General features: G+C 39.3%; 1 protein-coding gene across 2 annotated transcripts; it reads left to right on the top strand.

Annotated features, from left to right (window-relative positions):
- The first annotated feature begins 807 nt into the window (after positions 1 to 807).
- On the top strand, positions 808 to 13,008 carry LOC103532392 (granulocyte-macrophage colony-stimulating factor receptor subunit alpha-like). Of its 2 annotated transcripts, none has more exons than XM_030460465.1 (10): positions 808 to 956; positions 3,966 to 4,089; positions 4,812 to 4,941; positions 5,034 to 5,209; positions 6,520 to 6,659; positions 9,536 to 9,574; positions 10,614 to 10,743; positions 11,187 to 11,283; positions 11,554 to 11,635; positions 12,814 to 13,008. In XM_030460465.1, the coding sequence occupies exons 1-10, from the start codon at positions 870 to 872 to the stop codon at positions 12,886 to 12,888; spliced, it is 1,080 nt and encodes a 359-aa protein (XP_030316325.1). In that variant the 5' UTR covers positions 808 to 869; the 3' UTR covers positions 12,889 to 13,008. The 2 variants fall into 2 exon arrangements, with proteins under 2 accessions (XP_030316325.1, XP_030316331.1); XM_030460471.1 differs by lacking the exon at positions 12,814 to 13,008 and adding an exon at positions 12,136 to 12,461.
- The last annotated feature ends 12,032 nt before the right edge of the window (positions 13,009 to 25,040 follow it).

Raw genomic sequence — 25,040 nt, 5'->3', positions numbered from 1 at the left:
TCTTAGTTGAGTGTCCCGCGGGGCCCGAAGAAAAATCCTGTAAAAATCCTGTATGTCTATGTCTAAATCCTGTATAAGTGTGTTTTGTACTGCCCCTCGGCGCCCCCTTGATGCTCTTAGCTGAGTGTCCTGCGGGGCCCGAAGAAAAATCCTGTAAGTGTATTCTTGTGTATAAAAAATCGTGCTATGTAAATATGTAAATGTCTATGTAAATGTCTGTGTAAAAAAAAAAAAAAAAAAAAAAAAAAAAAAGGGGGAAATGTAGTGAGACAGGACCAGGTGCCCTGAGTCATTGATGAGTGGGTGTGGGTTCACCTGTGTCTGGCCTCACTCCTGAGCATGTGCAGGAGCAGGGGGCCAATAAGAGAACAGCTGACACCCACAGAGAGAGCTCTCACTCTTCAGTGAGCATGGAGAAGCCCACAGCTCGAGGAGCCCCAGGAGCAGGCAAGAAGGGGTAGATCCCGAGGCCTCAGGAACAGCCCTAGGACATCGTCCAGGAATGGGCTAAGCCCCGAGGCCTCAGGATCAGCCCTAGGAGCAAGAAGGGCTCCTTCCCGCCTCACCTGTCCATCTTAATGTTTGGATACAACAGACAGATAAATAATCTTTAGACCCTAAGATAGCAGTCATCAACTGTATGCCTATAAAGTTTGTACAGTTCTCCAGAGATCGCCAGTTTTACGAATCATCAGAATGCTTGACAAGTCTATTTAATCTTTCCTCCCACCAGAACTGAGAGATGATCAGATGATGCAGAAGAAGTCAGTTGAGCAGATCAGAGCAGACACATTCAGAGCAGAGTGGTTCTTTCTGTCATCTTCCACTGTGAGCAAGTTTCATTGTTCTCTGTTTGAAAGAAGGAAAAGATGGTTGCTCCTCTTGCACTCATCTTCATGACCCAGTGGATGCTGATGATCACCCAGTTGTGTGTGTTGGCTGGCACTGTTCCAACTGTGAGTACAACACTTCCATGGGGCAATCATCTTTGCATAATTTGCTTCTCAGTAGGGGTGGGTGTGCTTAAGTTGCCTCCAGTATTAGATGTAGAGCTAAGCAGTAGCATCTGCACCCAAAACTCTGAGAATCAGTCCTGCATCTTACTGATCCTATTATGTGACATTTGCAGCAGAGATGTCATATTCACCTATTAGAAATTTAATCCTTAATCAGTGGAAAATGAAACTGAGTTGGATGAGCAGCATAAATTTCATTGAAGCCTTGTATTCAGTGACCACGGGAGATTTTATTGATACTGTAGTGGTAAATCTGCTATGTAAAGTTTTATAAAGATCTGTCTTTGCACTTCCTTCTTTTTCTTTCCTGTCCTCAGGTACCTAACAAAAATATCCCTGAGAGGAACAAAATAGCCTCTGTTTTAGCAGTTCTTTCTAGTTTTTGTTAAGGACTAGCTTGTTACAAAGACCTATCTGTCCTTTATGACCATTCTTGAGAAATTCATGTCTTCAGAGAGCTCTTGTGGAATCAGGACCCTGTTGGGAGTGATGTATAAGATTGCCTCTTTTCCTGGCTACAGAGGAACTTTGATGAGAGGCACTGCATGCTGTGCAGATGAGAATTTTTAATTACAAAGTCAGACTGAATTGGTTAGATACATGAATCCTTACTGATTTACCTAAAAAACATGACATAAGCATTCAGAGACCTTGGAGATGCATTGATGTGCTTGCTCAGGGGTGATTAGTGTGACACAGATGCCTGTGAAGAAACAATATTTCTGGAGTGCCAGGTACATTCATGCAGTCAAAGAATGGTTTAGACTTCAAGGAAACTTTTAAACACTGTAGTTCAAGCTCTTTGCCATGAGAAGGGACACCTTACACTAGACCAGGTTGCTCAAATAGCCGTGCAGCCTTATCCTGAACATTCCCAGGGCATCCATAGATTCTCTATATAACCTATTCCAGCTGCTCACCTCCTTCATCATAAAATGTGTCTTCTTTACTTCCAACCTAAATTTACCCTCTTTCAGTTCAAAAACAGTGCCCCTTGCTCTGTCACTACAGGCCCTGTTAAAAGGTCTTACTATGTTTTTTTTGCCAGTCCACTTTATACACTGAAAGACTACAATAAAGACTCCTCAGAACCTACTTTTCTCCAAGCTGAACAACTCCTACTTTCTCACACTGTCTTCAGAGAAATGTTCTGATTACTCTTGTGGCCCTAGTCTGGACTTACCCTTACTCCATGTCTTGCTCTGAGGACCCCAGAGCTGGATGCAGTAGTTGAGGTAGGGTCTCACCAGAGCAGAGGGAGAGAATCAACCCCCTCGAGTTGCTGGGGGGCCATGCTTCTTTTTATGGAGTGCAGGGGGTGCTTGGCTCAATGAGCACACATTGCCAGTTCATATCCACCAGTATCTTTACATTCTTCTATGCAGGGTTGTTTTCAATTCATTCACTCCTTCATCTGTATTGGGATTAGGATTGCCCCAACCCAGGTTTAGGACTTTGTACTTGGCCTTGTTGAACTTCATGAAGTTCACATGGGACCACATCTCAAGCCTCTCAAGATCCTGTCTTAGCTTTAGTGTCATCCACAATTTAGTGTGCACTCATGTGCATTCATGGCTCTCCATGTCATTAATGAAAACACTAAATTTTATTTGCCCCAGTATGGACCCTTGAGAGACACTGTTACTGGTTCCACTTGGACACTGAGGCATTGACTACTGCAAGTCTTTGGATGCGCCCATGCAGCCAATTCATCCAACATCTAAGAGTCCATCTGTCAAACCTATATCTCTCTATTTTAGAAGTTTGTTGTGGGAGACCATGCCAAAGGTATTCCAGATATGCAGTTAGATGACATCTGCTGCTCTTCCCTTATCAACTGATGCAGTCATTCCATTGCCAAAGAGCATCAGCTTACTCAGACACAATTTGCCCTTGCTGGTGTCATGTTGGCTGTCTCTTATCACCTCTGTGTCTTCTCTATGCTCTAACACATCTTCCAGTAGTTGCATGACTTCAGCAGGCATGGAAGTAAGCCTGACTGATAGATAGTTTTCAGGATCCTCCTTGAGATCTTTTTTTAACTGAGTGAAATATTCACTTCTCTGAAGTCACTGGGGACTTTGCCTGACTGCCATGACTCTTTGAATATGACAGAGAGTGGCTTGGCAACTACATCAGTCAGTTCCCTCAGGACTCTGATGGAACATTATGCAACATTTTGGGTCCCATGGACTTACATGTTCTCAGGTTCTTCAAGTGGTCTCAAACCTAACTCTCTCTTGTGATAGGAGGTATTCTGTTCCCCCCAGTTCCCACCTTGAGATTCAGACACTTGAGGGATGTGGGAATAGTGATTGCCAGTAAACACTGAGGCAGAAATTGGCTAAGTACCTCATCCTACTCAATGTCAGTTGTCACTAGTTCTTCTGCCCTGTTGTAAGGGCAGGAATAATTGCTGTAATCTTTCTGTTCTTACCAACATAGCTGTGAAAGCCCTTATTAATATTTTTCACATTTTCTTTCAAATTTGTGGCCAGATCGGATCCAAACTTCAGCTCTACTTCAGATCTAAATTTTTCACAGCAAACAGGAGATCTAGAACTCCCATCTTGAGTGAAGTGGTTACTTGAAAAGTGTCATGACTTCACAAAAAGGCAACTTTTGCTTCTGATTTAGTCTGTTTTCACTACTTATGAAAAGAAGACAGCAAGTTAAGCCTTTCCTACTTCCTTCCTACTGCTATTCCTAACACTGCCATCAGGTTTTTTGGAGGGAAGCACTAAACTCTTCACCTTAGTGGCAGAGGTTCATTACCCAAAATGAGTTCTCAAAGCCTGGGAAGACATCAATAGCTACTTCATTAATGTAGATGTCCCACTGTACCCCCCAAAATCAAGGACAAGCTTAAACCCCTTCTACAGGGAGCTGCACTATTTAAACAAACAGTTGGAAAACTAAAATTTAAACCTTCTGCACCACATTTTTCAGGCAGAGAATATGAATTGCACATTTGGAAATATGGCACCTCCTCTGCACAATGGGGTCAGCTTTTCTGTTACAACACTGAACATGAATGGCACATACTCAAGCATCTGCAGATCTATTCCTCAAGGTAATTCAATAGACTTTGGAAAAGGATTTGCCTACTTCCATTAGTCTGGGGGTAAAAGAAATATGGAACCCCATCATTCTTTAATTCATCTGCTTCCTGTAGGATGATCAGGTGCTAGTTCATAGTTTTATGGCAATGTTACTGTGAGAAAATAAAAAGAGGCTTCCCAAAGCTAGTCCTTTCCCAGTACCATCTTTAAATAGTGAATTTTCTTTTAATTGTTGGTGTTAATAAAGTGATTTGAATGTATCTAAAACATGATTTAGAATCCAAGTGAAGCAGGTTTCTGGCTTTAGTTTGGAAATTCTTCCTTGAGAAATCTGTGATACCTTGAATTTTGTCATGATGTTGTTATTCATGATACAATGCCCAACACATTGCAATGTCCCATCCACAGGAATAAAAGGTCTGGCAGAATGTACACTTCTTTTTATGAGAGGAGTAATATACAAAAGAATGAGATCTGTTCATTCAATCTGTATGGAACTGACATATACAAAAGATCACGGTTTCCTTCCTCATCAAGCTCAGAGCATTTGCTGATGCCTTATAAAAGGAATATCTTCCATTGTCACTCCATAGAAGTAGTCAGGTCATTCCCAAACAAAGCAACAACCAGCTAGAGTTGTAGGTGCCTAATGTACCTAAGCACATGCTAAGATCACCCAGCTCAGAGCAGTCTCATGATTTTTTCCTCATCACAGATATCCCTGTATTTGCAGGCATGAATGGGTCAGCCATTGAAAATTTCTCCTGTGTGATTTTTAATGTTTCCCTCATGAACTGCACTTGGCAGGCAGGCAGGGATGCTCCAGCAGATACCCAATACTTTCTCTACTGGCAGAACTCGAGGTAAGTAGGTCTGCTTGTGCCTAGGGAAGTCTGAATTCCGATTTGACACATCACGCTGTACTTGTTTCACTGAAATACCTTGCTATGTACAGATATGACGATGCAACAGAATGTGAATTTTATATTAAAGATGGAAATGGCAGAAATTTGGGATGTAGATTCCAGAATGTGAAAATAGAGATTGAAAAAGCTTACTTCCTGGTGAATGGGTCTAGCAAAGACTCCGTGATCCAATTCTATGATGAGTACATTCAACTGTATAAAATTGGTAAGTAAATAATTCATTTCTGCTTTAGTTTCATTATTGTATGAGGGTAGCAGAGCATTTATACCTTAAAAGCAAGCAAGTAATCTGTCTGAGACTTGAACGTAAGACACTATGGCCTCCTCAAGAAAACATATTCCCCAAGTAAAACAGTGATGAGGGAAAATATGCAAGCAAGCTCCACAGCCTCAGATTCTTTAGCAAGGTACACTTACTCTTTTTAGACTTTTCTCCAGCAAGGTACACAAGACTTGAGAGGTTGTTCTTCCCACTGCTGTCCTTCCAATGATGGACAAAGACTTTTCAAAAGAGGAGACTTTTCAGGACAAGTTTCTCTGAGCACTGATTTCTCTTTCTCATTGTCAGCATACATCAACACTACCCCCTTGATTAGAGAAATTAATACATGTACAAAATGCCCTAAGTTTTCATACCTTCTTTTGCATATGGTGATCTACTTGGCAGCATCTTGTGCTAGTACTTTCACTGTGGAAAAGCCTTTCTTGCCAAAGTCCCACTGTTTTTGGTATTACCCCCTAAAAAATGGATGAACAAAGTTTCATTCCACAAGAAGGAAATGAGATGTGATATCCCTCATGGCAAATGGAAGTAGACTGTTCTTTGACCAAGCAGCCCATCACAAATAAACCATTCCTGCCTCTAAATATTGATGTAAAGTAGCAGGTTAGTGAAACTAAGGTTTCCCATTTAAGCCTTTTATCAACCTTTCTGTCATGAGTGACTGTATTTTGCTGGTACAATAGTCAAGTCCTTGGTAATGATCAAAATATGAAAGTCTTCATATTTTTGCTCACAGCTATGAATCTAGGGGGGAATGCTGGCCATTTCTGAAAACTGAAGTGTCACTCTAAATTTGTATGGCTAGTTTTTGGTAGCGGGAAATACACTGCCTAGTTCACAACATCATGTTACAGAAGTATAGTGTGAGGAGGCTTGAAGAAAGAAATTACTTTTGGATTTCTGACATTGGGGTTAGCATCAGCTTCTTTTTTTCTGCAGTAAAAAATATTCTTATAGAAAGACCTTATTCATCTAGAGAAGTAAATGGAGGCAGTTTGAGTCTTTGTATGCTCTTAGGTTATGCTCCTTGACTTAATTACTGTTTTCTCTGATCTGAGGAACAGGATTGAAAGAACTTTAGTCTTTCAATTATTTCTAGCAGCATTCCTAAAAAAACATTCAATTTAGTATCTTTCTTCATAGGAACATTACTTGCATTATAAAGTCTTTTATCAAAGTAAGAAGAGATTAAGTGATTTTAATTATTTGAATTATTGGTTATGTAATTTCAGAAAAGCTCATGCCCCCATCAAATATCACTGTCAGCTGTGATGAAATTAAAACTGATTGCCTAATTCAGTGGCAACAACCCCAGATAAGTCATTCTGGCAAAGACAAGTGTTTCAAATATGGAATCAACATCAAGTACAAGGTAAGAAAAAATTCTTCACCTACATTTCAGCAATGGAGATAGCAGAGATACTTTGGTTGACTGTGACTCTGTGGGATTAAAAGGAGCAACATGTTTAATCAGGACTTGAACATATCACAGCCCTGGCTGTCACAAAACTCAGAAAAGTCACTTATTTTACTAAAACCCATTGGATCTGTCCTGAATTGGATTCCTTCAGCTCAGCTGTAAATACTACCCAGAGGACAGGGTGGATGGGGCTTTGAGCAACCTGGTCTAGTGGGAGGTGTCCCTGTCCATAAAGGAAGGTTGGGATTACATCATCTTTAAGGTCCTTTCCAACACAAATCTGTCTGTAACTCTATGAAATGTGCATCTATCTAACAAGTAGGAGTTGATGGAATGTAAATAGCTTATCCAGATATCATAATATATATCCAGATATCATATATAAGCGAGCATATATATATAATACTTAGAATCATGGAACCACAGAATGCTAGGGTTTGGAAGGGACCTCTAAAGATCATCTAGTCCAAGCCCCCTGCCACAGCAGGATCACCCAGGGTAGGCCACCCATTGCTCCAAGATTTGAAGCTGTATAATGTTAAATAAAAGGAAAATAAAAGTGAGAGAAAGCAGAAAGTCAGTGTGAATAATCACAAGTTACTGAGGGAATCATTTAAGCTACTGAAAATGAGATTTAGGTCTTGGCTTTAAAAGTCTTTTTGCAGCAATAGGGAAGGACAGAGTTTGCTGTTCATCACTGGGAGAGCAGACCGAAACTCCTGGAAGTGTGGCAGAATTGCATCAAATGACCACAGGGTGGCAGAGAGCAACTACTAAGAAAAAAAACCTGTACTACAACTAGATTTAGCCGCTTAGTGATAGATTGAGAGCGTTTCATAGATTTCTGTTATTTGGAACTACTAAATCTGGATCGTTCTTGCTATTTCATAGATGAGTTTTCTTGCAAGCTCAGTTAACTGTGACAAAACTGTATTACTTCTGTGAATCCCTGGTCCACTGAGGCAAAGAAAGCTTGTAGAAAACCCTGTGTGAAATGGGAATAAAAGTGCAATGTAGTACCTCAATACATAGTTCTTAAAGTTGTTTAACTTTGCCTGATATTCTTTTTGTAAAGAGGATTCAATCCACAAGTATTCTGAACTGCCTAGCATTTTTTAAATAATCACTACCAGTTTTCATCTTACTAATTATGTCAAGATCCAGTAATTACTGTACTGCAAAAATTACTGCTTTTCTGCTGTCAGGTATGACCTTGTAGTGTTTTACTAATACACAATGACCAAAATATATTGTAATACAGTTAGCCTTTAAAATATAATTTCAGATTGGAAATTATTTGCATGGGGAGCAAACAAATTGTAACATAAGTAACAAGAAACATAATTTCAATTCCATTTTTTTGTATCTTACACATAGAATCATAGAATCATAGAATTGGCTGGGTTGGAAGGGACCTCAGAGATCATCGAGTCCAACCCTTTTACCACCGTTGCGGTTGCTAGACCATGGCACTGAGTGCCACATCCAGTCTCTTTTTAAATATCTCCAGGGATGGAGAATCCACTACTTCCCTGGGCAGTCCATTCCAATGCCGGATCACTCTCTCCATAAAGAAATTCTTTCTAATATCTAACCTAAATTTCCCCTGGCACAACTTAAGACCATGCCCTCTTGTCTTGTTGAAAGTCGTCTGGCAAAAGAGACCAACGTCCACCCGGTTACAACCTCCTTTCAGGGAGTTGTAGAGAGCGATGAGGTCTCCCCTGAGCCTCCTCTTCTCCAGGCTGAACAGCCCCAGCTCCCTCAGCCTCTCCTCATAGGATCTGTGCTCGAGTCCCTTCACCAGCCTGGTTGCCCTCCTTTGGACCCACTCCAGGACCTCAATCTCCTTCCTGAGCTGAGGGGCCCAGAACTGGACACAGTACTCGAGGTGTGGCCTCACCAGAGCTGAGTACAGGGGCAGAATCTAATAAACTAATAAACACTAATAAACTGAATCATTTTGGATCCTTCTTCACCAGTCTTTTAAATTAAGGACTTGTTGGATATTTTGGAATCCTGAAGGCAAATATTATCTGCAAAAACTATGCTAAAAACTTACCAAAAATGTCATGCTTTCCCATATCCCTTGTCACTAGGTTCACCCAGCTCAGAAACAGGCCGATATTTTCCTTAACCTCTCTGGCATTCAGTGCACTCTTAAAACCTTTCAAAATAATTACAAAATATTCATAACTGGCAGACTAATGGAGATGAGTCCACAGTCATTTGTTGTATATAGTCGCTACATTACATCACAGTCATGTCTATTCAGAAGAGTTAAGTGAATTTTAATCCATTTATGAAAAATGCCGTTTTAGAGAAACCTAAATTATCTGTTAATCCAAGTCAATCTGGAATACATTCATCTGAGGGAAAAGAAAACTTACATAATATTTCCAACTAAATATAGTGACATTTATTGTAAAATGCAAAGACTAGATATGAAGTAAAAAGCTTATTTCACAGATTTTATCTCTTTTTTTTTTTTTTTCCCTGGTGTAGATAAGAATAAATTTATAGTTTTCATTCAGGTCCAGTTTGCTTTTGTTTTAGTTTAATCACCAATCTGAAATATATTTCTCAACTTTGGTGGTGAGGAATAGAAATAGTTTTCCACAGAAGAAATACTTACTGTGTAAACATGGCATTGTCAGTGAATTATATATTAGATACTAAATGTCAGATAAATCACTAATTCTTCTGAAACACTGTCAAGTAGATAAGAAAGAGTAGTGCAGAAAAAGGGGACTGTAGATAAAAATGGCTCATATCAAAACATAAAACAAGTAGTCATATAAATAAAGTTTTTTTTTCTCAATTTACAGGATAATCCTGAGGGCAAAGCCAAATACACTTCCATACAAGTAAGTCTGCATGTTTTACTAATCAGCAATGCATGTTAGATTCATAGTTATTTGCAAAAAGTAAATAGTATGCAAATGTCTTTAAATCAGTATCTGCTCAAATGTCCCATGCTTTATGGGATCCTTATTTTAAAATTTCATGAACGTGTCAGACTGCCAAATCATCATGGTGTATGTAATTTATTAAACACCCAATGTCAGAATTTATTACTCTTCTGTCAACATTTTGAAAAAAAATCTATTTTACATTATGTTGTCTACTCTCCCCCTCAATATTTGGGTCAGAATTTGAAGTCACACATCAGTGACAGCAGAAAACAGAGACACAGAGAAAACCTATCCTAGGAATTTAAATTTTTAATGGAAAAGGAAAGAGCATAAAAGCCCTTTGGTACCTGATAGGACTGAGGCAGTCCTCCAGGTATTCTGCAGCCCATTCTAATCAGTGCAGCTTGTATATCACACCTCTATCCTGAAAAAGTATCCAAAAGCAAGCATGTTTCAGTAAATTTTCAAAACACTAAGTATTGAAAACTTCTACTTGCTTTACAGATTTGTCTGGAAAGTTCTGCTTTCTCTGAAAAGTCATAATGCAAAGAGTGAGTAAGGTTAGGTGTGTACACACAGTTTACTCCTTAAGTCACTCAGTTTAAGCAGCACTGAAGTGAGACAATTTGAGATATTTTTTTCTGCCTGTCAGTGTGCCAAAGGAAATTATCAATAGATAAGAAATAACAGGATATTGTTTAAAAGATTAAAATATTCTTAAGCGTAAAAATGTACTTACTGATGGGTTGTTCTTTGAAGGAGTTATACAGATACTTATATACATAATAAAGATGCATATGTTTATTTCTTGCTTTACTTATATACATAATAAATATGTATATGGTTATTTCTTGCTTTGTAACAGCAGTCTACTTTAATAATCAATTCTCTCCTAGCCATGTGAAAGATTCCCTGGTAAATGGCACAGGCATGTTATGGGCACCTAGGTATGCAACAAAGAAAAATAATTTGGGGTTTTTTTTTATTTTAGGATGGGGGAAATAATCACACATTTCAGAGATCCAATACAAGAAAGAAGTATCTCTTGCAAATGAGAACAGGTGGCACCACCTGCCTTGTGAACTCAGCCTGGGGGGAGTGGAGTGAACCTCTGGAGTTTGGTGAGAGGGAAAATCCATGGCTTGGGTTGTCTTGGGAATCCATGTCTTCCCCCAGCGATGTCCTGGCTACCTCACACATCGCTGCCTCTTCACAGACACACAGATACATAAAGGCTTGACAAACATTCTGTTTCACTCCACATTCCTGAGAGGAAGAGGAGGAAAATGATATATTTCATAACAATCTGACACTGGAAATTAATAGAAAAAATTACACATTTGCAACTGAAGTGTACACCTGCTTACAACAGGGGATGGCCAAACAGGCTCAGTGCCTCAGAAGACATTAGGGCTAATGTGCCAAATTAAAAAGTTGATTTTTATACCAAGTGAAACATTTCAGACTGGCACTCACCAGTCAGTAAGATCGGTAGATGTTTGACACAGCTCTGCACCTATTCCTCTTTATTAGCAATAATACTTTATGACTTTTTGTCTTTCAGGAAATGAAGAAATTATTTCTTCTTCTGTATGGACTTTACTAGTGGTAGCAGCTGTGACCCTCTTAGTGGCAATCATAGCAATTTTGTTCTGTAAAAGGTAAGATTAATTTATGCACTTATTTTATTTAGTGTGGGTGTATGAAGCATCTGTAGTTCTTAAAAATATAAGGTAGTGGAGTCATAATAGTATAGATAAAACTTTGTCATTCACACTGTAGTATAAATGAGTCATTCTGTGCTGAAATATGTTTTTCATTTCTCTTCTGTTCTCAAAGTGGAAGATAAAAGCTGGTTCAAAGCTTCAATGATTCTGACACATGACTGTTCCCTTATTTTTCTTTTCTATTACATCCCTTTTGATCTCCAGGACTGGCTTCTGGAAAGCAGCATTTCTACAAATCCCAGAGCCAAAAAATGCATTTCATGGACTGCCTGATTCAAATCCGGAGGTATCTTCTTTCTCAACTTTATATTAAATTTTTTAAATACATACAAGACTCTATTGCAGGTGTTTCTTAAATGATAAGGAACTTGACACAGAGAATAACTCTTTACCATACTTTGAGGAATGAAAATCAGCAGGCAAGTTTGATAAAGGCAGCCAAATGCAGTGCCCTGCCAGACTCAGGGGATTACTTCCATTTGAAAGGTCCAGGGTCTGATGCTCCCATTGGTGGGTTCTGTGTGATCTCCTGACACGAGGCACACGCATGCACAAACACACAGACACACACACACACAGAGGTCACTAATGCAGCCACCCACAAGGACCAGCAGGGCTGCCTTTGCTGGCACCACCTCCACACCCACAGCAGTCAGGTAAAGAGGGGCACAGGCAGTCTGCTGCTCCTCTCTGGCTGAGCAGGGCTGAAGTTTGTGATTGCCATTCTCTGTAATCACAATAACCATAAATTCACAAGTTCCTCACATTTGATGTCCGTGTCCACAGATGAGGTTCCCCTCACCCAGTCACCAACTCTCACCTTGAGTCTCTCCAGGTGTGGGTTTTCTGCTACTCCCTCACTACTCCAGGTGTAGTGAAGTTCACTGACAAGTTACACACACAGGATGGGAAGCAAGGTGACACAGAAAACAATTTAAGATAGGATTATGTAAGTTAACAGGACAGACTGTGGTGGTCAGATGTGTCACTTGACCAGATCACTGTATCAGCCAGCAGCTCACTTGTCCATTTTTTGTCCAGAACCTTCTCAAGTTATGTCCAGTAGTTTCTCATGGTCGTTTCAATTAGCTAAACTTCAGGCCAATATCTACTCATCTGCTTTCATACCTTAGTGAAGTTAGTCACTTTGTGTTAATTTCTTTGTGATGTTTTATTGGAATCTGTGTGATGCATTGGAAAAAAGCACATGTTCTCCCTGACCACTTCCACGTCAGTCAAAAGTCAGGTGTCAGCATTACAAAGTTGCTGAAATTCCATTATTATGTCCAGTTAAGGAAAGCTTTTCAGATAAGAAACAAAGAAATGAAGCATTTCTATAAATATGTGACCAATTTATAAATAGACTCAGAATTGTGCATAAGTAAGAAGAGGCTGACCTAACTTTATGTATGGCTGACCTAACTTTATGTATGTATGTAACTGAAGTTTTTATTTTCCTTTCAGCTGATGGAGAGCAAAATTCAGTCAATTACTTATGAAAATCATGATATAGTAATAGTTTCTGATGTAGTGAAATAATGAAGAAAAACTGAGAAATTTGGAAGTGCATTTCTTATTTCAGGAAACTGTATATTCCTGTGGAAAGTCTGGAATAATACATGGACTTTCTTCACTTTCCTTTTTTTCTTGACAAAAACAGTAGTGCAGCCAAGAGGGAAATATACCTCACATGTAATTTTTCAAAATGCCATTGTATTTGCTTTTAGCTTTGGATAACCTCAGTTGTTTGGGTAACTTGTCCTTACTGGGTATCTTGCAGTTTGTGAATATGATTGAAATATTTCTGTCAAGAATTTTTTGTTCCATTTTAATTTGTTTAAGGAAAAATAATAAATTTGTCTCATATTAAAAGGAATGCATTTATTGAGATTAATAATAATGAAAATAATAAACATAAATAAATGCCTGGTACCTGAATGCCATTGTTCTACTGTCAAGAATGGGCCTATTCATACTTGATGCTTTTTCAGTTTTCTTCAAGTACACATGGATAACTAGAAAATTGAGAATGGGATTGGAAAGTGGCTGATACATTGAGCGGGTGTCTGTAGTCAACTGGAATCTCGAAGGATGGGAGTATGTCTAAAACCCTAACTAATCCTAGGTCTTAAGTGTGTTACATACAAGTTAAGAGACCCATCATCATTAAGTTGATGTCAGCCCCTCTAGCTCTGTATGTTCTTACTGTTCACTTGACTTTTTACTTCTTTCATTCCTCTTTGACTTCCTAGTAATTTAAAATATTGAGTGCATGTCCTTTGGTTCTAACACAGGCCTTCACTACTTGCCTGGACAATTATTTTTCAGAGCTATAGGGTTAGGACAGGTTATTGAGGGAACAGGTCAGACCCTTGTACCCAAAGTAATGGTATATCTTGGAGGATGGGGTACATCGGGTATGAAGCAGATGTTTTTTCCTTTTCTTTTCTGTGGGAAGAGTATACCCCACTGATTTGTATGGATGTAGCACTTCTGAAAGCACTAGCAACAGTCAGATAAGTGATAAACATAAGGGATCATTTGTAAAGAGAAGTGAATAAGGATATATTCTGGGATACTGTCCTTGATGTAAAATCTGTTAAGGCCATTTTCCCAGAACCTTGGGAGATATAAGGTTTATTTCAAACTTGAGGTTGTGTTCTGCAGGAAAGGCCCTTCTTTAGTGTTGCTGTGTAAAGTGCTATAAAAGCCCTATGGTCTGCTCTCTCTGCTTAGAGCACTAGTACCTGCACGGGGCAGGCTTCAGAGGTTTCTCTTCTAAATATCAGTATAGCTGACCATTGTAATCAGTCACTCTCAGAGTGTCTTATAAAACTGTTATCATTTCAGCCCTTAATGTTCTATCCATCTTCCTAATAACACTGGGTCAGGTTCTGCTAACGTGTTTATTAACTCTCAAAGTGCCTATTCTTTCCAATGCTAGATTGCTGTGCTTCTTTACACTCCTGCTTTGCTGGATCCCTACAATGAACTGCTCATACAATTTGTCAGCAGAAGTGGTTTCATAAGAGAGTCTGTCCTGGTTGTGTATTTCCTGTTTCAGAGGAAAGGTGGAGTTCTGCCATGCTCAGATAATGCAGTCTCCCAAGTCAATCATTTGTATACCAGACAAAATAATTGTCAAAAATTTATGGTATAACAACAGCAATGTAGAGGGGCAAAAGGTCATACCATATCAGATTAAAATGTCCATCACATCAGGATGTTAAGATTTTTTTTCACCATGTGTGCAACTTTGCATTTTTGTACAAAGCACTTGAAACTGGCATTTCATCTGCCAGTCAGTCATTCAGTCACTCACTGTTATCAGGTTCTTGAACTCCCTCATAGTGAACTTTGTTTTCTATTATCTTAAAGTATCTATAACTATTTAGCCACCTGGGGATCCTCCTATTATCTCAGGGCATCTTAAAATTTTCTCCTACCTTAAAGATAGAATGCTGACTGTTTCTCCAACCCCTTTGACTGGCACTTCATTTTGAATGTGGTCTTCCCCCTCATTCCCCTGGAAGAAAAGTCTTAGCATGACAACATCCTTGAGGGCATCTGTCTTACCAGATACTCACTGATACTTTTTGCTGTCACCTTACCTCCTTTAATAAGTATTTTAAAATAATTTAACCAACTGTTTGCTCAATGATTTCTGATAAGGTTCCTTTTCAGGTAAATTATTTATTATTAGATTACTTTTATTCCTTTTACAGTTTATTCCATAAAAAAAACAAAAACAAAAACATTTTTAACCTGACTTATTGTTCTCTTGTATTTAATCTGTCAGAATTAACACAGTTTCCTGTTTTCTCTATGTGTACCAGGCTCCAACCTTTTGACAAGTGCCTCCTTATTTTGTACAGCCTTCCGCACCCTTTTACTTTGCTAAACTAGGACCAAGGAGATTTTTCTTTTTAAAAAGGAAAAAAAGATACTATTTGATCTGTTTGTGTTATGAATCAGACCTAGACCTAAAGAACACATTTTAATGTTTAATTTAAATGTGTGGGAAGATACCAGAGTGGCCATAGCCATGTCTTTATCACGTACTCCTGTAGTGGTAGAACATGTGAAGTCCATGTATACCAAAAGAGCCTTATCATCTGATTGCCCTGTTTGGATGGTTGGTCAGTGACCCTTCCATTTGTTCCTGTATCAAGATATAATGCAGGAAGCTCACCATGGCTTTTAAAATATTCTTAAGACTCAAAGAGAAGATGATCAGCAGTTTTCCCACTGAAAAAAATCAGCATTTGGGCACTTTCATTCACAATAGAAATTTTATACTCTTTGTAGCCCCACTAATTTTGATAACTCATATATCTTGCTGCTCTTTTTGGTTTCTGAGGTTCAGATTTCAGAGGTCTACAATATTTTTTCCTAATTGGGTGAGGAATTATTCACATATGAGGTTTACACTTTGGTGTAAAATTGCTTTTCACTTTGGGACTCAGAGGTTCAGATTTCTCTACAAGACATTTGAACACAGCTATTTGACTAGTATAGTGGTTTTATAATGATATTGTACCTTTGATTATTAGAATAAACACTCCCAGAACTACTTTCTTGCACTGAGGCCAGTTGTCATGTAAAAGCCCAGATACATTTTATTAAATCTCTAAATAAGGTGAACACATGCAAACTGCCTTTGAAAATTAGCCCTGACCTGAGTTAACCTCTGGACTATGTCCAGGAATTGTTCAGGACATTGCTTGCAAATCCTGGCCAAACAAGAACAGTTGTTTCTGGAGACATTCCAGTTCTGGGAAGCCTTCCAGTTACCAGTGCAGCCAGGGGCGATCCCTCACCATGTCCAATTTCTACTGTAGCTGGATGCAAACAGGTCTTAGCACACTTACTGCCTTTAACAAATTAATGATTGACTTTTGGTCAAAAACTTGCCTGAGAAGCAGAACAACGAGGCCAATTTCTTAATGAGACTGAGTTCATGCTGGACACACATGCAAACCATCTTTTTATTTCTCTTAGTAAGCAGCAGAGGCCAGGGCTGAATCGCTCACAATCACCTCCTAAAAGAGTGGTGGGGCTGTACTAGACTACACCAGTTTTCTTGGGAAAAATTGCTAGAGTGAATCATGGTTTGGCTCTCATCCATTAAAACCGAGCTATGAGCTATGAACCCTTCATTGTGAAGAAAGAAAGAAATAGTAAGGAAAGAAATAGGTATGTGTTATAAAGACAATATCAAGACACTCGGGAGATGGCATTATGGTCTTGTTACATAGGTGTTAAACAAACTCCTTCATTTGTTTCTTGTTTGTTTTGGTTTGGGAGTTGGTTATTTGGGTTTTGGGCTTTTGGTTGTTGTTGTTGTTGTTGTTTCCTGGAAAGGAATAGTGCTTCTTGATGAAAAGTGTTACACCTATGTTGAAAAAAGGTCAAAACTTCAACTCAGAGAACTGCAGGTCTATCAGCCTGGGAACCTCATGTGCATTGGAGCACATTTAAGTGGCACATTAAGGAGAAGTTCACTGGTTAAAGTCAGTATGATTTTACCAAGGGTAAACACCCATTACAAGTGGGATACCTCAGAAGTCCATCCTGAGACCCATCCATTTTAAGTCCTTTATCGGCAGCCTAGAGGGGGTGATGGAATGTACTGGCATCATGCTTGCAGATGGCACCAAATCTGTGTGACCAGCAGATTTGCTCAAGGAGGGGGATACCATGCAGAGGGACCCAGACAAGCTGAAGGAACAGTCCAGAAGGAACCTTGAAATCATCCACTCCTCATTTGACTTTACATTGTTCAGGAGAGGAAGAGGTAGAAAATATAGCATTACTTTTAAAACAGTTTTTTCAAAAATGTTGTTTTGAATTGCACTGTGCATTTCCTAGAAATCTGCATTACAGCAGCTCTTCCTAGGCTGTTACAAAAAAGCTTCATAAAACATTTGGCAACTTCTTGAAGTATATGAACACAATTGCTCCACCTACGCCTTTCTTATGAAAGCTTGGTAACAATTTCTGAAGCTTTTATTAGCCCGTTTTTTTGTTGTTTTTTTTTTAACCTAGAACTCCTAATGTTCCAATTGTTAATGTTAATGTGAGCCATTATTATTAACAGATTCTTCAGACAATGTAAAGTGAAGTTTCTGTCTTTCATTTATAGTAGGCTCTTCAGGAACTGTTCAGCAGTATATGAACAGTTGTATCTGTATCTGAACAGTATCTGAACTGTGTTCAGAACACAGTTCTGCACAGGACACCACCTGCAAGAGGTCCCAGCAGAACACCCTACACCTGTGGAGCATTCAGGTGCTGGAAGTGGCTGTCTTGGGAGACCTGACCACTCCTGACTACTCCTGGGAGGGTCTCAGCCCCTCAAATTGTCAACATTGAACTAGAACAAACCACAAAAGAGTGCATTAAATAAACAAATTTTTTGCTGCTTACAACTTAAACCAGGCTTTATCCTGTGGCAGTTCACAAGCTGTTCAGATGTCTGTCTCCAAGAGAATGTGGGGCTTCTTGAAGAGGGACACCAAAGATTAAAGAAATTGTTAAAGAAAGCTGATCCCTATGACATTTAGAGTCCTGGTCTTGTCTAGGGTCTGAGTTGTAGCCACAGGGCCAGCACAGACCACCCAGCAAGGGAACACAGGCAGCCAGACCCTGAGAGAAGAGGAAGGGTGGCTGAGCCAGTTGGTGCACAAAGAACCCTGATGGATTAGAGTTTAAAATGGATCAGTTAAAACCAACTCAGCCACTGTTTGTGCAGCCTGAAGGTACTGGTCAGATGAGACTGTAAGACTACCCTCAGGTTACCCAGAACTCGACCAAACATGCCACCACAAGAGAATGCAAATCTCTTCATCAGAATTTGTCAGGCACACTGACACACACCCCATCACAACTGCACGTGGCACAGGAGGATGGTGCTATAGAAAAGTTAGGACAGGTGGCAGTGGTCACTGAGGTGGCTGCTGCTACCCAAGTAGAGCTTATTTGATGAACAGCAAGTTTCAGACCACACTGACATGGGCACTAACTGTACGATAGGGCCAAGTGTGGGTTCCCACATTTTGGTCACAAGCACCCTAAGGCAATGCTACAGGTTTGGGGAAGAGTTACTAGAAAGCTGCCTGGTGGAAAAGGACCTCGGAGTGGCTGAATATGAGCTAGCAGAGTGCCCAGGTGGCTAAGAAGGCCAACAGCATCGTGGCCTGTGTCAGAAACAGTGTGGCCAGCAGAAGAGCCGTGATCATGTCCCTGTACTTGGCACTTGAAGCTTGAGAACCATGTTGAGTTTTGGGTCTCTCACTTCCAGACAGGCATTGAGCTGCTGGAGCAAGTTCAGAGAAAGGCAACCAAGATGGTGAAGGGTCTGGAGAACAAGTCCCATGAGGAGAGGATGAATTGGGGAACTGGGAATGTTTAGTTTGGAGAAGAGGATGCTGAAGGGAGACCTTGTCACTCTCAACAGCTACCTGAAAGGAGTTTGTAGGGAGGTGGGTGCTGGTCTCTTCTCTCAGGTGAACAATGATAGAAATAGATGAAATGGCCTGAAGTTGCACCAGGGGAGGTTTAGATTAGATAAAATTTCTTTACTGAGAGAGTAATGAAGAGGTGTTGAGAGGTGCTGCCCAGGGTAGTCATGGGCATGTAGTCCAGTAGTCACGGGCTGCTCAAGGAGGTGATAGAACCACCATTACTGGAGCTATTTAAGACCTGTGTAGATGAGGCATTTCAGGACATGCTCTAGTGGGCCTAGTGATATAGATGTTTTATTTGTTTTGTTTTATTTTATTTTGCTTTATTTTCCTTTATTTTATGGGGGTGTGAAGTTGGTTGTTGGACATGGTAATCTTAGAGGTCTTTCCCAGCCGTGACAATTCTATGATTCTCTGTTCTTTTTAGTCTACATAAATTAAAAAAATTAAATCCCTTAGTGAGTAGAAGATCTGAAACATGCCAGTCCTGTTCCAAAGGTACTGAAAAAGCTGTCAAGGAGTGAGTCAGTACTAGTTCTGTGGTTCCAGAGATCAAATTCTGCAACTGAGCCACTTTCTTACATGCTCTCTGTCTTCAGTATAACTCAATTATCTATAGGTTTTCTATCCCTAACATTGAAGTTTGCAAATGGAATGTATATTAGCATGCCCTTCTGGTGGAAATTCCTGGATAAAGGTGGGCAAGAGTGAGCAACATGGACTGACAAGAAAAGACATTTAAAATTTGAAAGGTCTGTGAAGTAATTTGCTAATGGCAGATCTGAGCACATACACCAGCAAAAAAAAAAAAAAAAAAAAAATGTTTAGGGAAGGCAAGTTTAAGAATAGTTCTTCCTCTAAACAGACTAAAGATCCCGCCTCACATCTAAGAAGCCTTAGGAATTCATTTTCCTGCTATTGTGCCTGTGTCAGAAGTGGGAGGTAGGAGGTAATTAAAATCACTCTTGCTACAAGTGTTTGAGAACAGACAGAAATAAAAATAAAGTATTACATGAAGATTACATATCTCCATACCAGATAACATGTAAAATGAACTAGGAATCAGCTAAAAATCAGCATGACCCAGAGCCATATCTAAAGCTGCTGGAAGTAAAAGTAAACATTGTGGCTTATGCAAACTTGATGTTACTGAATTCAGCAAATACTTTGATATTTTCTTTTATTTTGAAAATTCAGACACTGTTGCACTTAACCCATGATACTGTAGCCTAAAATGAACCAAACCAAACCAACCCAAACTTGAGCAGAGAGAAAGTTCAGAGATTTGGGTCTGGTATTTTCCTTGCCACTTTACCTATGAATAGACAAGACAGAATTTGACCGTTTGCAAATGCATTCTAAGGACTGATCTTCCTCAAAGAAGCGCCTGGGATGGTGCAGAGATCATAAGCAATGTGTACAGCCTGTCAGGTCCTGACTGAATCAATTGGTAAGCACTTTAAATACAGATCAGTCACACAACACTGCCATTATTTATGATGGAAAATGTTATTTATGAAAATGTGGGGGTTTTGTAGAACAGGTATTTCTATGAGTACAGTTGTGTACTGTGCCTATTGAGTATTTATGTATTTTTGTATGGTGATTCTGCATATTGTGACTGTTAATGCTTGGTTCATCCAACATAACAGGAAAGGTCAGTTATGTGATCAGTTCATATGAAATCATTGACGCCTGAAAATTAGGAAATTTAAGGAAGTTCAAATGCAGTAAGGGAAATGATAAACCAAGTCACTTTTTGACTTGCAGCATTTGCTGCTTAATACCACCATACAGCAAAAAAGCTAACTGGCAGAGCAAAACATGATGCCTGCATGACCTCAGCTACAGCTTCAAGTGTCCTTGCTGCTGCAATCCAAAATCAAGCAAGATAAAGGAGGAGAGTTTTTTTCAAGAGAAGGTATGTCTCTCTGTGTTGTCTATTGTTTTTTTTTTCTTGTGCCACAGAAGATTTTGTTCAGAATACAAATGTTTGCCAAGGATTAAGTCAGATACTGTTATACTAGTACAAATACAAATTCTGGATTTATTGCCATTTAAGTCTAGGCAAAATTTTGGTGATGCTTTAGCCTATTTAATTACAAATATAAATCTATGTATATAAATCTGTGTGTAAACTTTCTGCAAGGAAGACTGTGAAATATCTGCAGTGTCTGTTGCACTATTTTGCAATAACTGAAAAGAATGATATTTTCTGTATCATCTCTATAAATCAGTCTAGCTAGAAATACATGAATTTCTATTTGTTGTGAAAAACAAAATAAAATACTCTTGGGATAACTGATGATGGAAGACATTTCTGGAGACTGTCCTATCCCACCCCTTGCCCAGAGCAGGGTCAGATACAGCAGATTGCTATAGCTGTCCCATCAGGTTTGAGCATCTCCAGCATTGGAGACTCCACAACTCTCTGAAAAACATATTCTGGTGGCTGACTAGCCTCATAGTAAAAAAGTGGTTTGTTTTTTGTTTAAATTGCATCTCCCTTATTTCAGTTTTTGTCCATTACCTTCTCTGCAAAGTTGCTTTCCAGCAGGTAATCCTCAGCTTGTGCTGGTGTCAGAGCCTCTGCAGATGCAGGACTCAGCATTTGTCTGTGTGGTATTTCATGAGATTTCCAGCCCACTCCTGTCCAGGTCTCTCTGAAACAATACAGTGCTATATTAACCATTTCTCCCAGTTTTATAGCAACTATTGAAATTAAAATAATGATCTAAAAACTGAAATTATTCTGGGAAAGTTGCATTTAGGAAGCAATTTAAGAGGAATACTTCATTGCTTGCTATTAATTGTAAGGGTTTTATTCCTATTTCTGTGCTTGCTGATATGCTTAATATCATATGGTACTCTCTATATGTCTGCAATGTAAAACAACCAGTTTATCCTCACATTACCTTATGAATAAAATCTTCATTTCTGAAAGTGTGTCATGGGTAGAAGAAACTTTCACAGAGCTACTCAAGAATATAGTCACTGGAAAAGCTGGGAAATTCAACCAAGGAATTTTGGAATTGGAATTTTTGGAATTTTGGTCTCAGGTGACATTTTCTGGTAGCATGTTGCACTCACAGACTATGAGCAAAGACTGCACAGGCTAAAAAGGGTAGAACTGAAAGTGCTTAAGTCATTAATTCATAGATGCTATCTTCAAAAACTACTATAGGCATAGTACAGTTTTTAAATGTGAATGCATTTTCCTTCTGACACATTAATACTGAGGTCTTTCTAGAATAGTTTGAGTTTGACAATGCCTTGCTACAAAAGACTGAACAGAATCATGTTTGATTGTATCCAGCTTACCAGGAATATGATCATTACTGCTGAGTGGGATGCATCATACATCTGGCAGTATTAGATAATAATTTTAGCAACCTTTTCCTTGTTTTCCTTCCTTCCTATTGCTCCATTTGGCCCAGCTGTGGCTAAGCTGAGCATCATGTTCTTCTTCAACACTGGAGAGCAGCTGTTGTCACAGACACCAACTTGGCTTTCTATTTGTACTTTTAAGATTGTTACCAGTTCAGAGTTTGCTTTTCCATGGAAACTCTCCAACTCCAGACTAGGAGCAGTGAAACTGAGAGACAGAGAGCAATGGAATCATAAAGGAAAAGTAAGGCAAGCACAGGGAGGCAGAGTGCCCTGCTATACAAATAAGCAAAAACATTAACCACCGTTGTTTCATCATGTAGAGAAACCAAACAAACAAACACAATTTTTAAAAATGCTGGGATTTAAAAAAATATCTTGCAAAGAGATTTCAGTTTCTCTGAAAAAAGGAAAATGGCACCTATGATATCTAGGATATGTCTGACAAAATCTGATGCCAGTGTTTGACTAGCTCTGTGCAGACATCCAAGCTACATGAAGGAATGTAGTCACTCTGCAGGTTCTTACAGTTCCTTAATAAATTAAATCTACAGAGATCTGTATTCCCTGACTGAGTTTCTGACACAGGGATGCGAAACTCTAGGAACAGAGATATTTAATCTAATTTGAAAAGCTGTGAGTCATTTGTGATAGCAAAGAGGATACTGTGGTGGTTTGGCTTTGTCTGGCTACTAGATGCCCATCAAGATGCTTTCTCACTCCTCTATTCTGTATTTCCCATCAGCAGGTGACATCCAGCCAGTCCCTGGGAAAGGTGGCCTCCGTACGCAGAGCAGTTGCTTCAGAAGACAAACACCTTAATAATGGATGCCTCCTCCCACCCTAATCCTCCTTTCTCCCAGCTTTTACTGCTGAGCATGTCATAGGGTATGAAATATATCTTTGGCCAGCTGAAGACAGATGTCCCAGTTGTGGCCCCCCCCAGGCTCTTGTTTTTGACCACCCTTGAAATATTGGAACATGAACTCCCCTAAGTCTTCTTAAACCTGAACAAGCCCTGTTCTTTCATCCTTTCCCAGGAGCTGTGAAACACCCAGAAAATTTAGAGACCAAAGAAAGGGAGCCTTCAAATAAAAAGTGACTGTCCCAAACACTTCCATAGATTTTTCATTTTCTCAGGTTCTTCACTTGTTTCCCAGTAGACTAGATCATGCTTTGTGTCACAAACCTGCATTATTCCAAAAGAAAAGTAGGAAGTTTGGCAGAGAGAGGGATAGGGATGGTTTATTTAGCCTAGCAAAACAGATGCCTTAATAGAAACACATATTACAGATATACATCACATATTACAATTATACATTACACCTTTATTGAAGATTATGGGTATAATGCCATAGGTACCCTTCTTAAACTCTGGAGAGAGCAGACAAGGACATCCATTTTGCTTAATCCTATGATTAATCTCCATTGTGGTTCCCCTGATAATTATTGCCTGTTACACAGCTGGGGTACTATCACCTTCTCCAATAGTTTCACACTAATGTAACATCCAGCTACCAAACTGCAAACTTTTGTATAGTTCTGATTTTGATTACTCAGCTCCACCCTACAACACCCTCAAGTGGTAAAGCAGAGGGTTGGCTTTACCCTGTTTATTCTGAAACACATCCATATACAAGCAAGATTTTGGCCATACAAATTGAGTTTCTTGAGCTGCACTTCCACAGCCACCATTATCTAATGGCAGCAGTAGAAAAACAGAGAAACAAATCTTCAGTATGCTTTTTTTTTGTTTTCTTTTTCAGGAGAACAGTCCACCATGCAAGTTCCCCCTGGAGCAATACATGCCTCTGCACAAAGGAGTAGATTTTCAATTGAAGTGCCAAACACAAACATTTCAAAAAACTGCACCTTTATCCCTGGAGGCAATGTCTATGGTCTGGGTAATGTTTTCTCTATTTGAATGCTTTAAAAGGTAAATATTGCCTTAGAAAACTATTCCTTACACAGCAGGTGACTGGTTTATTTTTATTATGAACATTTTTTTTCCAGATCTGCTAGCGCTATTTGGTCCGTAATTAATGTTTCTACAGTTCTGCAAGAGATGCGTTAGTACAAATTACTAAATTTATCAGTAATTGCACTGTTCTCTTTCATACTAGGACTACAAAACGCCACTAAATTGCAGTGATGTAAGGGTGAATTCAAGTAACTGTTCTGGCTCTTCCAGATTAAAATGTAAACATCTATTCCTTTATGAAATGCCAGATAACATTTGTTAACTTCAGTAGCACACATTTGTAAATCGGTTGCAACTTCCCATGTATTTTGCTATGAACCCAAGTTGCAGCTGCTTTCTGAAAATATCTATATTAACTATTTTATATCTTTCCAGAAATAGGCACTCCTCCATTAAATTATCACAGTTAATTGTACTGCAGATTCAGTGGGTTGCATAATTATATGGCAAGCACCCCTTACAAACCATATGGGAAACGTAAGGTGTTTCCAGTATGAAATTAGCATATAAAATAAGGTTAAAAATATTTATTGGTCTGTATTTGATGCCATACCTACATCTATGCGTAACAATGATGCGCAAACTTTGTTTTCCTTATTTATTAACTTGTCTTTCACAGACTGTGGTGTCCTTCTGCTCCAACTCTGCTGGTCTTGCAACCCCACTGCACATGATCTTCTTTCAAACTCATCAGAGGTGCAAAGCAGACAAGCAGAGGAGAGCAGGGAAGTGTTTTGAGAGGTGTCTATCCAAAGACTGGAAAAGCCCCTGTGATGCTTTCCTGCATGAGAACATCTCACAGGAGATGATGGCATGATGGCAGTCTAGAATCTTCTTAGAATCTTGGTAGAATCTTC

This window comes from Calypte anna, chromosome 1, assembly GCF_003957555.1.
Source record: "Calypte anna isolate BGI_N300 chromosome 1, bCalAnn1_v1.p, whole genome shotgun sequence".
NCBI classification, from domain to species: Eukaryota; Metazoa; Chordata; class Aves; order Apodiformes; family Trochilidae; genus Calypte; species Calypte anna.
Note: the sequence above shows the minus strand (reverse complement) of the source record. Positions and strands in the feature narration are given on the sequence as shown.

What these genes read in the sequence shown, in the direction of transcription:
- LOC103532392 (XM_030460465.1), top strand. Translation starts at nt 870, where the DNA reads ATGGTTGCTCCTCTTGCACTCATCTTCATGACCCAGTGGATGCTGATG. An exon ending in CTCTACTGGCAGAACTCGAG is followed by an intron (nt 4,942 to 5,033) that starts GTAAGTAGGTCT and finishes TGCTATGTACAG; the next exon opens with ATATGACGATGCAACAGAAT. An exon ending in GAATCAACATCAAGTACAAG is followed by an intron (nt 6,660 to 9,535) that starts GTAAGAAAAAAT and finishes CTCAATTTACAG; the next exon opens with GATAATCCTGAGGGCAAAGC.